This window comes from Orbicella franksi, chromosome 3 (genome assembly GCF_964199315.1).
Source record: "Orbicella franksi chromosome 3, jaOrbFran1.1, whole genome shotgun sequence".
NCBI classification, from domain to species: Eukaryota; Metazoa; Cnidaria; class Anthozoa; order Scleractinia; family Merulinidae; genus Orbicella; species Orbicella franksi.
In genome coordinates this window covers 23667663-23682500 of record NC_138147.1, presented here as the reverse complement: position 1 = coordinate 23682500, position 14838 = coordinate 23667663, and the positions used below count along the sequence as shown (strand labels likewise).

Sequence of the window (14838 nt, the reverse complement as noted above, 5' to 3'; positions counted from 1 at the left end):
AATTACAGCTATCCAATTTGAACTTTTTGTACTTGGATACCTGTAGTTGGATACCCACACGATTCACGAGTAAATTACATGCACTTTAATGGCTTCCTTCACAATGTTTCCTACAGTTTTCAAAACTTATGAAAAGAGCTGTAGACGTTTTCGCTCGAAAGAAGTCCGAAATTTGTTATAGATACGATTAATTAGTAATTGGACTTTGTGTCATACATTTCAGCGAGTTATCGTGCTCATAATTTCAAATCGGCCTTGCGTTTCGCGCTCGTCCAATTTTGAAATTACTCGCGTGATTACTCCCGGAATTGTACATTATGCAATTATGCCACTTTTAAGCCTTCTATAAAAAGGCCATATCGTCCTGTGAAGTGCTTTAAAAACTAAATCTTACTGTATCAACTTACTTTTCCACGCCGTAAAACGTCTGTAGTAATAACAGCTTCCATTTCTTCTGCACCTTCAGCCAAGATAACCAGCGCGCTACCCTTCAAGTCCGCCATCTTGGACGAGCAGAAATATCTAGTACCCAGACCTCTTATTAGCCAGCCTTTTCCACTTAAAAGCATTAAAAGTTTTCAAAAATACAGCTGTTTTCCACAACTGGAATGAGGAAAACGCTGTTAGGTAAAGCTGAAACGTATTTTCCGAAGCTTTTTCTGCTCGATTGAAAGGGGTTTATTCATGAATGAATGATTCACCAATCACGCGAAATGTTGGAAAAGCAGCGTGATGCATTGTGGGGCACAACACGGTGGCTAAATTCCGGGATCGTTTTGTTTCTACGAAGACGTAAATATTTCCTGAGCAACCAAATTATTTTTAGAGATTCTTTATTCTAACCAAGCTTGTAGTTGCATGAAGTGGATAAAAGTGTATAATTGAGCTTGTTATCAGCAATGTAGGATTTCTACGTGCGTTTTCACCAAACAAACCATTGTTTACGCACTTTGTGTGTCATAGACTACGTACAAGAACGTTGATTTGAAATGTGGTATTACTTTGTGGCTCACTGTGCCTACCATTTTACAAGGTGGTTTCCTAAAGACTCTCGAGGAGCAGTGTAAGTCTCTTGCCACTTCATTGGGTCATGTTGTTTTATATAGACTGCGATCCACTGGCAAACATCATTGATCATCATGATCCCTGATCATCCTGGAGCAACATCATGCAAGTTTATAAAAATCTACGAGCGTTTGAAATGATGCTGAAGTGACTTATGAAAAAATTCATATTATGATTACAGTACTTCCTCTGCAATCAGTAGATCATCATTCATGTATACATCAATGTATTTTTTGAAGTTTGTTTTTTTATGCATTTAGTTAGTTGGTTATTTAAGTTTATTTATTCGATATTTTTTTTATTATTTATCAACAGGAGAATTACTGTAATACTCTTTGCCCTTGCATTTATCATACCGCAGATTTATGTTATCAGACTGTAAGTAGAGACCTCATTTATCTATATTTTGTTATCAATATAATTTGTCTGAAAAATTAAACTAGTACAGTGAGACTCAGTTTATTCAAAGTACATGTAGCTGTTAGAGGGTTTTTGGCACTTTTCTAAAATAAGCAATAAAATTGTCTGCTTTGTTTAATTTGTCGATTTCCGTCACAATAATTAGTTAAGACTTGTAAGATTGCTCTCCTATAACTGCTACTACTCTGAGTTCCAAAGAAATAACTGGAAAAGTTATTGTTCAGTTCTTGATGAGACCAACTGCAGTCCTGCCATTTAATTGATTAGTCCTGCCATAGCATCATAGCCTTGTTTACCAAGTGAGATCTGTATTTTGTTGTTACGGCAGTGATCGAAGCTCGCATTACTGTGATAAGCCACTGTTGAACATCAGTGTAGCTGGGATTGTCTTCACATTTGTCATGGGAGGTATGTAAGACATCAAGATACAGACTTGTGTACATCTGAGAGATGTAAAGTTGAACTGAGGGGTCCTGAAATTGATATTTCATGTATTTTGTATAGCATTTGTGTTATTTCTTGGTTAATAAGTGGACAGGTACAGTGGAAGCCAAGGTTGATGTTCTTATCAGAGTGTGGAGTAGTCATTCTAGGGGATGTACATGTAGATTATTTATTAAAAGATTACTGTCCACAATATAACAGTGGATGTTTGACAGATACAATGTAACAAGGGTTTTGGATTTGAAAAGTATGTGTTGTGTCTAGCAATGTCGTCAGTCTACAATAATAAATTATTGGCAGTGTTTTAGCCTAATTATCCATAATTCTCTTTAGCAACTAATTACCCACTAATTTAGGAAGCACAGTCATTTGTCTTAGGGATCCAAACCTCTGATATCCTTCTGTTTTTGTAAGAAGATAAAACCCTTGCATTTTTTTATTCAGCCCATATTGGTCTTGATTGTACCTGTAGGTTATGCAGTATGGTAATTTAAACTGTTGCCTACACTCACAAACAGCACTTCTTCAAATTCTTAGAGCTAAATATGAATGTATGTTAATTGGTGAAGAGAATTGATGTTTTGATAAATGTAATTCTGGTAATTTGCAACCAGGCAACCAGGGCATCTTTGTTTTTTCTTTATGTGTATCTTGTACTTATATGTAGTGATTGGTCTTTTCATTTTCAGCATTTACATTTCTATTTGCAATAATGGAACCAGTTCCTTGGCAGCTAAAGATTGCCTTTCATTTCTTTGGGTTTGGCTCTCTTATTCTCGGCATGGTACTATTTGCATCAACTTTGGCATCTACAGTGTGTGTGAGTATTTACATGTAGCTTGGTTTTAGTGAATGTATTATTATTGATATACTTATATCTGTTTGATTTTGATGTTTCAGGATGATTTTACACCTGAGTTGTACTTCTTGTCTCTTTCGTTTGGAATATTTTCTGTTCTTTCAACTGGTAGGTTTTCATATTAATTTCTCCAAATTAGAATGAATAATTCATTAGATAGATAGAAATAATATCGAGGTAAGTCTTATGTATTACCGACAACTTACCAACATCTTACCGACAGATCCCCAACTGTTGGCGGACTGACGGCCATCTGTCAGCCAACTTTGGTCTGTGTTTTGGCCAAAACCTGTTTGCCATCTGTTAGGCAACAGTCAGCCGACAGTCAACTGACAGACTGCCAACAGTCAGTAATCTGTTAGTAAGTTTTCGGTAATATGTAACACTTACCTGGGTCTTGCCTCAACACTTACCTTACTGCGCCTGTCAATAACATGCGGGCTCTAAAATTCAAAGCTCAACCGACAAGTGAGTTTTTCTCTACCGTCAATCAAATGTTCGGCAGCTCCTCTCAGCTTCCGACTACTGTCGATCGTGCGGTAATCAAATCGTTGTGCACAGTTCAGACAACAAAACTTTGCTCGGCAGTAGTCAGAAGCTGGGAGGAGGAGCTGAAGATTTTATTGACGGTAGCAAAAAGCGCATTTGTTGCTTGAGCTTTGAATTTTAGGGTCCATGTGTTATTGAAAGGTGCAGTAACACTAAGTAGTAACAGTAGTCTGTTGGCCAGCTGTTGGCCCTCTGTCAGTCAACTGTTGGTGGACTGTTGGCCAACTGTTGGCCAACAATCAAATGACAGACTATCAGCCGACAGAAGGCGGAAGGGTTTTTTCCGGAGCTGTTCTTCACAATTACATTTAAAACTGGTAAAACAAGGTACAGTGCACTTAATCTGGGCTTCAAACGGTTCAAGAACAAAATGGCTCAAGTAGCTAAGTCACTGGAATTAGTCAGTACGAAATAGCTCTTTCGGTGTAAAGTCCTCAATATCAGCTGACTTGCAAGCCAAATTATGCGTAAAATTATGTATAACTTGTAGTTAGTTTAGAATCAATTTTAGGTCTAAATGATATCAAACTAGTGTATTTTTTTTCCAGATGTACATGTATTACCATTGCCCAAGGAAAATTAAAGAAAAATACAGTTCAAACTAGTTTGAAATCATTTGGACGTAGATTGATTAAAACTGTAGCATATATTTTACAATCATTAGACCTGAGTGGAATTGGTAGATTTAGTTAGCTGTAGTATCTTTTGTTTTAAAATCATTATTATGACATTAAGGAGGTAAAAGCTTAGTACGAAGCATACAGAAGTGTGTTTGTCTTGTTTCTCTTTAGGGTTTCTTCTCATCATGCTTCCTTTCTGGTTGGTAAATTATCTGTGGCCCGATTCTGTCCTCAACCGGCGAGAGAGACGTGGAATTTGTTATGAACCTGTCAAGTGCTGCACTTGTCTTTGGCATATTTAGAACATATCTGTAACATATTTAAACCTCCTGTTAATATTGTCAGTGCAAACGAAATCATCTTGACAACTTGTCATGAAACAACTTAGTGACAGTTATGCTTGTACAGTTTAGAATTAATGAGATGGCTGTGAGCTAGTAAACTACTACTTTACAAAACGTTTGTATAATAGGCCAATATTTCAATGTATTAAAATTCTAACGTGGTTCCGAGGTTAAGGGGAATGAAAAAAAACGAAATTAAGTATTCATCCCTCATCCTTGAAGTGATTTTTTTTGTTTTCCCCCTAAGCCTCAGAGCCAAGTTTGAGTTTTTGCTTTGCATGGTTCGGCTTGGCATGGCTCCCAGCTGTGTGTGAAAATTTTGATATATTGAAATTTGCCTATTGGAAAATAATGACTTCACCAGAGAGATGGTTCCAAAATTTCACTGGTTCTTCTGAAGAACAACCTCTTATTTAAAGGGCATATCATATTGTCAACTAATGGCTAATCCCAGGGAGAAACAGTTGTTTTCTGAGAATCATAATGTTACCTAAGACAAAGTTAGGGAAAAGTTCATAATTATAAACTAACTGGTTTCTTTAGAGAACAGCGTGTTTGGATATACTGCTGCTAGGATACATTTGAATTAAGTCAGTGACACGTGACATGTGTGTCAGGTGCAAGCCCTTAGTTGTATAACAGTCTTTCATATATCAGTTAAATCTGTACGTGTATATAGCTATTTATTATTAGTGTAACGCACTAATGAACCAAAGGTTTGGAATTTGTCACAAAAAAGCTTGGTCTGCAGGGTGCAAAGAAACCAATTTTGGGAAAGCTGTAACTACAGTGTACTAGCCTCGAAAACTTCCCTCTGTTACAGTATTTCTGTAATTTGAATTTCCTCAAAAATGTTCTCAAAAATGTTTCCTGATTGCAAAGGAAACATGATGCAGTCAGTAAGTGAAAATTAAAATTAAATCATACATGTGCTAACGTTTTCCCTCACTTAATATGTTAACAGTTACACTATTCTCTGCATTGAATTTAGTTTTCTGTTATTAGTCCGCATGTGGTCAGGAGAGTAGTTGTAGGTACCTGTAAATAAGTACATGTATCAAGCGTACGCTCACACCCCGCTCAGCCATGTTTTTTCAGTCATTTTTTCAATTTAAGTTGTAATTTTATTTTAGTTACGTAGAGAAGCAGAAAATAATTGAATACTCAAGCTCTGTAGGTTACTCACCGTAGATTACGCTGTAAATATAGATGTATTTTTTAATAAATGATTTGTGCCATTAAACTCTGGTCCCTTTTCACTGCCTTTGTCTGGCGATGCTTGAGGGGCTTGACAACACCACCGACAAACCTTCACCATCAAAGTCAGGGACTATCAAAGTTCTCCGTTAGTCCATTTTCGACGTTAACAAGGATGTTTCTTCCTTAGTACTGGTGGAAAAAAGTGTGACAGTGTTCAGCTTGAGAGAAAGACAGAGAGAGAAAACTTGGAGACAGAGTTGAAGCACATACTGCAAGTAGAACTAGGGGAGTGCTTGATTATGTTAACTTCTTCAGGTGACTTCTTCTGTGGCTGGTGCCATTACAGGGCTCAAAATAACGGCCGGTCAGAACGGACAATGTCCGGCCAGAATGGTGACTTGACCGGCCTAACACTTCACTCGCCGTTCATGTTGACCGGTCACGTCATGTTGAGACGGTCACGTCGTTCATTCTTGAATAAACAATCAAATCCTCAACTGAAAATCTTAGATTTTTAATCTCTTTTTTGTTATGACCTCTTGTACGAAAACATACACCAACGGGTATCTGTTCGAACGGCTAAAAATCGTTCGCTTGCTGTTTGTCATGCGGCTGGGGTTATCCGTTCAGAAAATGTTCAGTCGTTCGAACAACTACTGCTATCCGTTCGAGAAAAAATTTCATCTGTCAGGACGGCAGAGGTCTTCAATTCAGAATTCAAAACTATTCAGCCTTTCGAACAGCAGAGGTTTTCCGTACGGCTAAGGGAATCCGTTCAGATTCAGCTTTTCGTGTCGCTTTAGACTTGCCTAACTGTCACACTTTTTGTTGGCGTATATTTCAGATACAGATATACAGATGTACAGATGTCAAGATATTAGTCGTTTCTTTCACTTTCACCGCACAAAAATCGACGAACAAGACGCCAAAACAAAACTTTTCGCTCGATTGTCAAGTTGTTTCCAAATAAGACACTATGGACTTCCTGGACATCAAAACACGCATTTTGCAGTCTGCTGCGTTTCCATCAAACCGAAAATGTGACATTGAGCTCAATCCCAGTATCTAATTTAGAACCAACCGATAAAAGGTACTGTTACAAAACAATTAAAATAATTATGTACCAACAAAAAAAAGCCGAAGGCCTTATCTGTTTCTGCAGAGGTATTTTGTTCGCGAATGAAATTTATGACACTTTCAACTCGTTGCTTAGCACGTGACCAAAATCTACCCACTATCATTGGTAAAATCTACCGAATGATGGTCCTTAGTTCTTCGTACAGAGTTTAGATTTTTTATGGCTCACACTTTAGAACTTAGTTTTAGTCACATCATTAAGAAACTTCCCAACACTTGTAGTGTAACTGTAGCCGTATTTGTAGTAACGCCATGATTTGATGTGCGTTTGCACGGGTGAGAATCGAGGAGACAGAAACTTCTTCGGCTATATTTGTTTACCCAGTTATTTCTGAAGCCCAAAATTAGGATCTGCTGATGCATGTTTGGTTTCATCTACGTTTTGATGGACATAAATACTTTGTAGAACTTCAAAACAACAGCTCATGGAATTATACCGATCGAAATATACGAAGTTTCATTAAATGTGCATCCATTCAGTACTTTTTCTTTGGCAGGTGGCAAGAGGGTCTCAGCAGCTGCTGAGCCCCGCCAAGGCTATCTTTGGTTAGGTTTTAAGCTTTTCTTTGTATTTAGTCAATATTTAAACGGTCTAGTAACGACTGGAACAAACAAATTATATTTGTGGGTTTAATTAGGTCAACATTACTTAATACTTTTTAAATATCTTGACCGTTCAAAAACGAGACGTGCACGTGACCGAGCTAAAAAGTTGGCCGGTCAACATGGCCGTTTGAAAATTACTTTGAGCCCTGCATTATTGGGGGTTCAACATAAGTTTGGCGGGATGCGGGATGACTGGAATTTTCATGGCGGGATGCGGGATTAAAATACTTCGGCGGGAGCGGGATGTACTAATTTTTTTTTACCGGCAGAAAGTTTTAGAATTGACGGCGGGATGTGGGATCGAGAACAGGAAGTCACTCGTTACGGATGTTACTTACAAAGCTAGATCGGGATAAACATTCTGAGTAGGGCAGGATGGCGAAACTGAGCCAAATATAGTGGCGGGATGCGGGATACTCAACAAATCTTGACGTGGATCGACGAAACAATAAACGCAATAGGGAATTAATAATATTTTTTCTGATATCTTTTATAATCATATTATTGTGAATTACCCATCTATTGTGCTTGGGAGATAAATTGATCGCCATACAGACATTATAGAGAATTGGACAGTTTATCGTTTCGAATTTAATCGGCAATCTACAGTCGTCGAAACTCGAGCCAACACGCCTAAAGAAGGTATGATTCTTTGAGGCAATAGCTGGTTTTCACATGACGTCACCAAATTTCGAACTACAAAACTATTGATCTTCCTGAGATTTTACTTAAATGATGTATAAGAGCAGCTGAAAACTAACATTCATACAAATTTTCGCTCCGAATGGGTTCTTGGTTTTGTGATACACTACGCTTGAGTTTCTAAGCTTTTGCGTGACGCGGCATTTACATGACGGCCTAGAGAGCTGTCTTGATGGTTAAAAAAGTGACTTATTTCGGGGAACTTGGCCATCTGAACAGGTCATGTCTTAGAAAAAATATTATTTTAATCTTTTAGAGTTCCTCGAGGGATAAATTTACGCTTTTGTAGCAAACCTTAGTGGCAGATGTTTCTGTTGGTTTCCGGCCGCCATGCTGATGCCCATACTAATCTCTATAATCTCTATATGTCTCCGCATATCTCGTGTAAGAAAAATTGCTGTGACCAGAATTTTGGCGAGAGTCTTTGCATATTTACCTTGTTTCATTTCCCAGTTTCTGGACTTTATCTACTGACCGGTTTTGATTTTTATTTTGATCTATTTTTAATTGCGTGACACTGAAAACCAGAAATTATTATTATGATTAGCTTTCGCTTTCATTACTCGGCTGACAACGGGCTCGTGAATCCGTGATTAATAATAAACCTTTCTCGAAACAGCCGACATTAGGGAGCCATAACCCCATTATATATAGCTCTTGTGACACGGCAGTATTAAAATATTTTTCTTAGCCATCTGGGGCCATCGTTCTCTAAGGGTGGGATGTTGACTCGTAGCCATATACAGGAAAAACTCCGGTCGTTTTACTCAAACCGGTGTTGACGTAGACGCCGAGATTTGTTTTCGCCTCTTTGCTTTGCAGATAATTCATTAATGAAATCACTATTCTCGGCTTGAGAGTTTTGTAAAAATAAGAAAAAAAGGAAGAAAAAAAGGAAGAAAAATTGAAATTGAGCGGCCAGTGATAACTAGTCACTAGTGACCAGAGAAATCAATCTCGATCGAGTTCCCTTTATTTGGGAGAAACGTTACGAAACTTACAAGTCATACATGTAGTTGCATCTTTATAAGGAGTGGGAAAAGTATTGAGCGAACTTCTGTATAACCGGGGCAAGAGAATGCAAACAGCGGCTGCTGTGTTTAATTAATTGATTGGAACAAGTGCTTCGAGGCCAAAGGGAAAAAGTACAGTTAAAAGGGACAATTCACTTCTCTGAATTATTCAGTTTCACTTATAATATTCTTTTAATATTCTTATTCTGCACGAATGGTGCATTCAAGGTTTCATTACATCAAAATTTTTCATTCCATGTCGTAGTTATAATATTTCAAATGTTTTCACAGAGATTTCCAAGAGTAAAGATAATTCCACGCTTTTCCATCATGCGATGAACGCGATGAAACTTGTGCTTCAGTTAGTGGGAAACATCTGGAAAAAATGGAAAAGAAAGTAAAAGCTTTTAAAAACTCGCTGCAGGCAGTGTAGGTGTAAGTAGCTGACCTGCATTCATTATGCCATATGTATACTGCGCAGTCTCATAACCTGTCTTAATGCACGTTACTTCATCTGCAAGAGCTAATTGTCTTTGATCTGACCACCGACGCGGAAGTGGGATGTTTCCCTTCCGAAAATGTTAGCTCAATTTCCGATATTTCGCTAATTTCGGAAATGCCATTTGTTAATCCAATTGAATAGTAGCTGTTGCAGAGGTAAAGTAGCACCATTAATTTAATGCCAGTGAAGAAAACAAAACACACGTTAAGCTTTATTATACATTCCATTCGGTCCTGAAAACTTTAGAATATGTAAGCCTTACAAGTAAGTCCAAATACCTTCTCTTCCATTTCACTATTCTTTTCCTATCTCTTTTTGTATCAAAAAGTTTAACTGACTTGAAACTGGAAGTTTTGACTAAAAAACATATTGCAATCAACATGAACACGAGATTAGAACAAACCCTCAGTATTAGAATCAGTTTGTATTTTTGAAACGGCACCCTAAGATTTGGTCGTTTATTATAAAAAAGAAAGAAAGGTAAAGAGTAAAAGATTGATCAGAGCTGGAGATCAAAGCGTTAACAAGTTTGTAGCCGTTAGTGTACATTGGATTAGCGATAAATTATAGAGGTCTACATAAAGCAAAGCGTTCAATGATGGGTAAAACCTGCGCAATATAGCTTACAGTACTCGCTCAGTATAAAAAAATATTACGTAACTCAGTTATAAGTTACCTGATACGTTCAATCCGAAGGGCATTTTCTAAACCTAGCCCAACGAAAGCCTGAGCAGTCTGGTTTATAAGTTCGTTTATAAAGCGTTCTGCTACGTGATCTTCTAATTACCAATGGCATGATATTCTCAAGTTCCTGATTAGGGCCATCATCTTGTTTTTGCGACGAGGCTGACAGAGTGAAAAAAACCAAGAAACAAACGATAACCAGTCTGTTGGCGATCATTGTCAGAGCTGCGTCTATTCTGAGAATTAGTTGCACGTCTTCAGGGTTTAAGTAGGTTATGTTCTTCACGGTTAAATGACCAGTGTGACAACAAGCTATTATAAAAACATCTGCTAAGTGCATTTTGATTTTGAATCATTTATTGAGAAACGAAAGCGTCCCTATTAAGTTGTCAAAGGACTAAAATGTTTCAAAATGCCTAATTTTTAATTTGGGGCGTTAAAATGAACCTCAATTATCGACCATATGGTTAAAAGTGAGTTTCCTTAAATTCATTAAAAGGTTTTACCACTCTTTGTTAAGAGGCAGGCCGGATACTGTCATGTCTGATGTTTTAAGACTTATCGTCAGTTTAATTGTCGGATATGAGGCCTACGGTGCTCGTAAAATTTATAGCGTATGTTAATATTTTTACCACTTGCTATTTTTACGCTCTGCCTTGTTAATTCTTGAAAAGCACGGTGGCAGAAAGGCGGTAGAATCTCGGTGTAAAGAAAATTCTAAGTGGAACGTGTCTGATCACATACACGCTGAAATGATGGGACATTTGGGTCGGGGAATACAAACTATACATCTTTCACAATATTTTTGCAATATTTCAGCAACCCAATTAATCCTACCTCGCCAACGCCATATCATTGAAGACGCTCCAGTTTAACTGTAGATTATGCATTGTTATGATCTTATGCAGCAACACAGGAAAAACACCTTGTTATGGAAAGGGGGCTTAAAATAAAAGCGAAAGGACGAAATGAAAGATTTGGAAATAGATAATTAATTAAATACATGAAATTCGTATCTAACTGAACTGCCTTCGGGTTTCAGAGTTCTCACCCCACGCTCAACCCACGATGGCATAAAACTGATATTAAAATTAAATGATCAAACACTTGGAAATGCATTGGGAAATTTTGGCAAGCTTGTAAAAGCTTCAAATGACCACACGCTTTATGTTTAGCAAATCATTGTATCTTTTTTCCTTCCAGCGGAAAAGATGACGGTGATAAAATAAACAAAGACATGAATAAATGAATTACGTACTTGCTTTGCTATTGTTATGTTCATGTTATGCACGTTCATGTTCTGTTCATTTTTGCTATGTTCATATATGAAGGAAGCGAATGACAGGATACTTGAGCCACACTGAATTAATTATTCTCGTGGAGTATAGTACTTGGGTCAGTTCTGTGGCCATGAATGAAACATTTTGATTTGTTAATTATTTGGTCACGTGACTTGAGTTTCTGTGGTAAGGTATTTTCAAGATGTGTTTAATGTGAAATTTACATTTGGTGGTTTTTAAGCCTAAATTAGTATTTGTTTTAATTCGAATGTGGATTTTGTGACAATTTTAACCCAAATTCATTTCATTGCTTGTGTGAAATCCAAGATGGCCGACATTTCGAAATGTGTGACGTCATTATTGAGTGATTTGACTGTCTTATGATTGACAATTGGTTATCTGTCTCCAACAAAGGACGAATGAAATAATGTGTCTAAAAGACATCTCTAGCGTTTTGAGGCCCACAGTGGGAAGGTCTCTCTTACAGAATAAATACCAAAAGTCATATAAAAAAAAGAAAGAAAGAAAGGGAAAACTTTCTACTCATCTATGACCAAAACTTGATTGTCAGACTACCCCCCTACTGAGCTATTATTATAACGGTCGATATTTCATCCGATGTAAATGAAAATTTGTTCTTTAGCTAGGGATTTCCTTGCTGGAAATTCATTATGACCTTTTAAGGAAAATTATTCATACAATATACCCCAATTTTTACATTTGAGAACAAATGTGCGGCAGCCTAAACATTTAAACATTCAACCGCATGGCCAGTACCATGCTTAAAAAAGGCAGCGTATAGGATCTGAAAAGACCTACGGTCCGAAAATAAATGAAAAACCAGAAACTGCAAGGGACCGCATACGATAAATGCTGCCAACGTAGGATCTACAAGAGATCTACAAGGCTGGCCTTGTCCAGCCACATTTATTCTTTTTCTTTTCGAGACACCAATCTTGACACTTTGTCTCCTTGCGCCCCGAAACACGTGATGTGGCAACGCGTGTTTCGGGACGCAAGTGAGTTCAAAGTACGGAACTTGATATAATGCACGGGTCATTTTGCAATATATGTGCGTTGACTTTTGGGCTGGCGTTACATATCTTCGCTACACAGTGCCGACGAGCCCCAAGAACGGCGAAACAGCTGTCCACTGTTGCGATCCTACTTTATCGGTTCTTGTCATGTTGGTGTCTCGAAACGTTTTTCACGTAGTATCAGCCTTGCAGTCTATTGCTTGTCTTCATACATTTTTTAGGCTGATCAGATCTCTTGTAGATCCTACGTTGGCAGCGTTTATCGTATGCGGTCCCTTGCAGTTTCTGGTTTAGGATTTGCGGCTCGCGTTCGGATGTTAGTTGAGATAAACGGTATTTCTTCGTATTATCTGAAAAAGTAAAAGTGCAAGACAATCATTTCGCTAATTCGTAGTCAAAGATGTTCTTTTTACATCGGAAAAGTTTCTTAAACTTACAAAACAGTACAACGTGCCTACCAAACATTCCAAAAAAAAAAAAAAAAAAAAAAAAAGAAGGAGGAAGGCAAGGGATCCTTGAGACACAGGCAAAATATGCTGGTAAAATGAAAACACAGTAACATTGTTCATTTCGCCTAAAAAAGTTGCACCCTCAACGCTTTCATTATGATTACCAATTCAAATGTTTTTGGGGTCCATTGTTAATCATGTGACCAGTTACTAACTTAACACTTTGTACCACATGTTTGGGCAAATCTACATCCTTACTCCTTCGAGACGCCTTGGAATATCAACCATATACCTTTAACACACTCTCTTATGGAAACCATTTCACTCTGAGCGGCCAGCTTTGAGAATTGAATAAATTTTCTCTTGGCAGGAATTAATCAAATTACGTTTCATAAATTATAACTAGTAGTAATAGTAGATTAAAGAGTGCGTTCGAGTTTTGGTAGGTTTGGTATGTTAAAAAAACAAGAATTCTGGAGACAACATTTTGTGCCTGAGCTGTTAGGTAGGCGTGAAATTGGTCTCCCTTCAGCAGGGGCGAAAACAAATGAATTGATCGCAGAGCAGTCTTGGTATGTTAAAAAAAACAACAAACAAACATTCTAGGGAAAGCACTTTGTGCCTGAGCTGATAGGTAGGCGTGAAATTGGTCTCCATTCAGCAGGGGCGAAAACAAATGAATTGATTGCAAAGCACATGCATACGAGAGGGTTTGTTCTCGTTTATGCATGCATTGTATAATATTATACATAAAATGAATCTGTGTTTTACACCCAGTGCGTAGTCCGTAGTCTGCAGTCTGCAGTCGCAGTCCGCAGTCCGCAGTCAGCAGTCCACAGTCCACAACACATGTTTTATACTGACCGTGTAAATCGACACCCCCGATAGGGGTATCAGGTCATAAATAGGGTAGGAAATATCGCAGATTTTGGTCCTAAATAGCGTAAGAGTTTTGAAAAGCGGGCCGCACACCCCCACCCAACTTTTCTGGGAATACCCCCCCGGAATCGACATCAAAGATGTTTGTTCAGTCGGTATGCGAGACGACGTGCTTTTAGTACCAAAACTAGGACAATTATTTTGTTTACGAACACGACTTTGAATCACCTTGGCTTTGGGGTAACAGCTACAGGGTATTTTCACTTTCGAGACAATGAAACGGAGGACATGTTCGAGTACCAAAGCAACTCTGTGGGAGTTGAACTCATTTCCTACGTAAACACTTTCGTTGGGTATACGTTACATAGTTTGCGCACTGAAATCTAGGCAGCCTTTTATTTATTCATCAGAAAACAACAATAGTTTCGGTCGAAGAGAAGGGGGTACACAACACGCAGCCAAACTACAGCTTTCTGTTCGTACGAAAAGTCGTACACATTTCGTGAAGACATGTCTACAAGGTTTTTAAATGCCATTAACACTGACTTCGAACTTTAAATAAATAACTTCAGTATTTCGCTACAGTCCACAATAAGCTTCCTCGACACTCGCAAGTCCGCAATATTGCGCAACACTCGAACGAAAGTACATGGACGAACATGGACATGACATCATTCGCCCCTGAAGAATTTTTTGGGGGCGGCCAAATTGGTGTCCCCCGATAGGTAGGTAGGTAGGTAGGTAGGTAGGTAGGTAGGTAGATAGATAGACAGATACACAGATCTCGAATTTTTATGCATTATGCGATTAGAAATGCGATCTGTCGAACGCAATGAGTAACTGGTTTTTTACCCAGACTCCACTCGGCTCGTTGGACATGGAGCAGCGTCAGTTTTCTTTATGCTGCTCCAATTTTGTTTATGACGTTCTTAATTCCGATCTTTTGGCTTAATGTCAGCTCTGGTATTCAAAGTTTTCTTTCGTTGGTCAATTTCAGTTTTAATGTATTGCAAAAAGAATTTGATGAAAAGCAATATAATATGCAGGT

The 14838-nt window shown here is 38.0% G+C and overlaps 2 protein-coding genes across 2 annotated transcripts in view; one reads left to right on the top strand and one right to left on the bottom strand.

Annotated features, from left to right (window-relative positions):
* The window catches only part of LOC145481710 (Parkinson disease protein 7 homolog), an 11115-nt gene extending 10448 nt beyond the window's left edge, over positions 1-667 (bottom strand). Inside the window, exon 1 of the mRNA XM_081460235.1 lies at positions 408-667. Within this exon, the coding sequence (XP_081316361.1) occupies positions 408-569 (162 nt within the window). The 5' untranslated portion in view covers positions 570-667. The remainder of the gene's footprint in view (positions 1-407) is intronic.
* Positions 668-784: 117 nt separating this feature from the next.
* On the top strand, positions 785-5560 carry LOC145481712 (uncharacterized). Its single transcript, XM_081460236.1, has 6 exons — positions 785-1063; positions 1381-1443; positions 1814-1893; positions 2619-2749; positions 2830-2896; positions 4129-5560. The coding sequence occupies exons 1-6, from the start codon at positions 990-992 to the stop codon at positions 4257-4259; spliced, it is 546 nt and encodes a 181-aa protein (XP_081316362.1). The 5' UTR covers positions 785-989; the 3' UTR covers positions 4260-5560.
* Positions 5561-14838: the final 9278 nt, after the last annotated feature.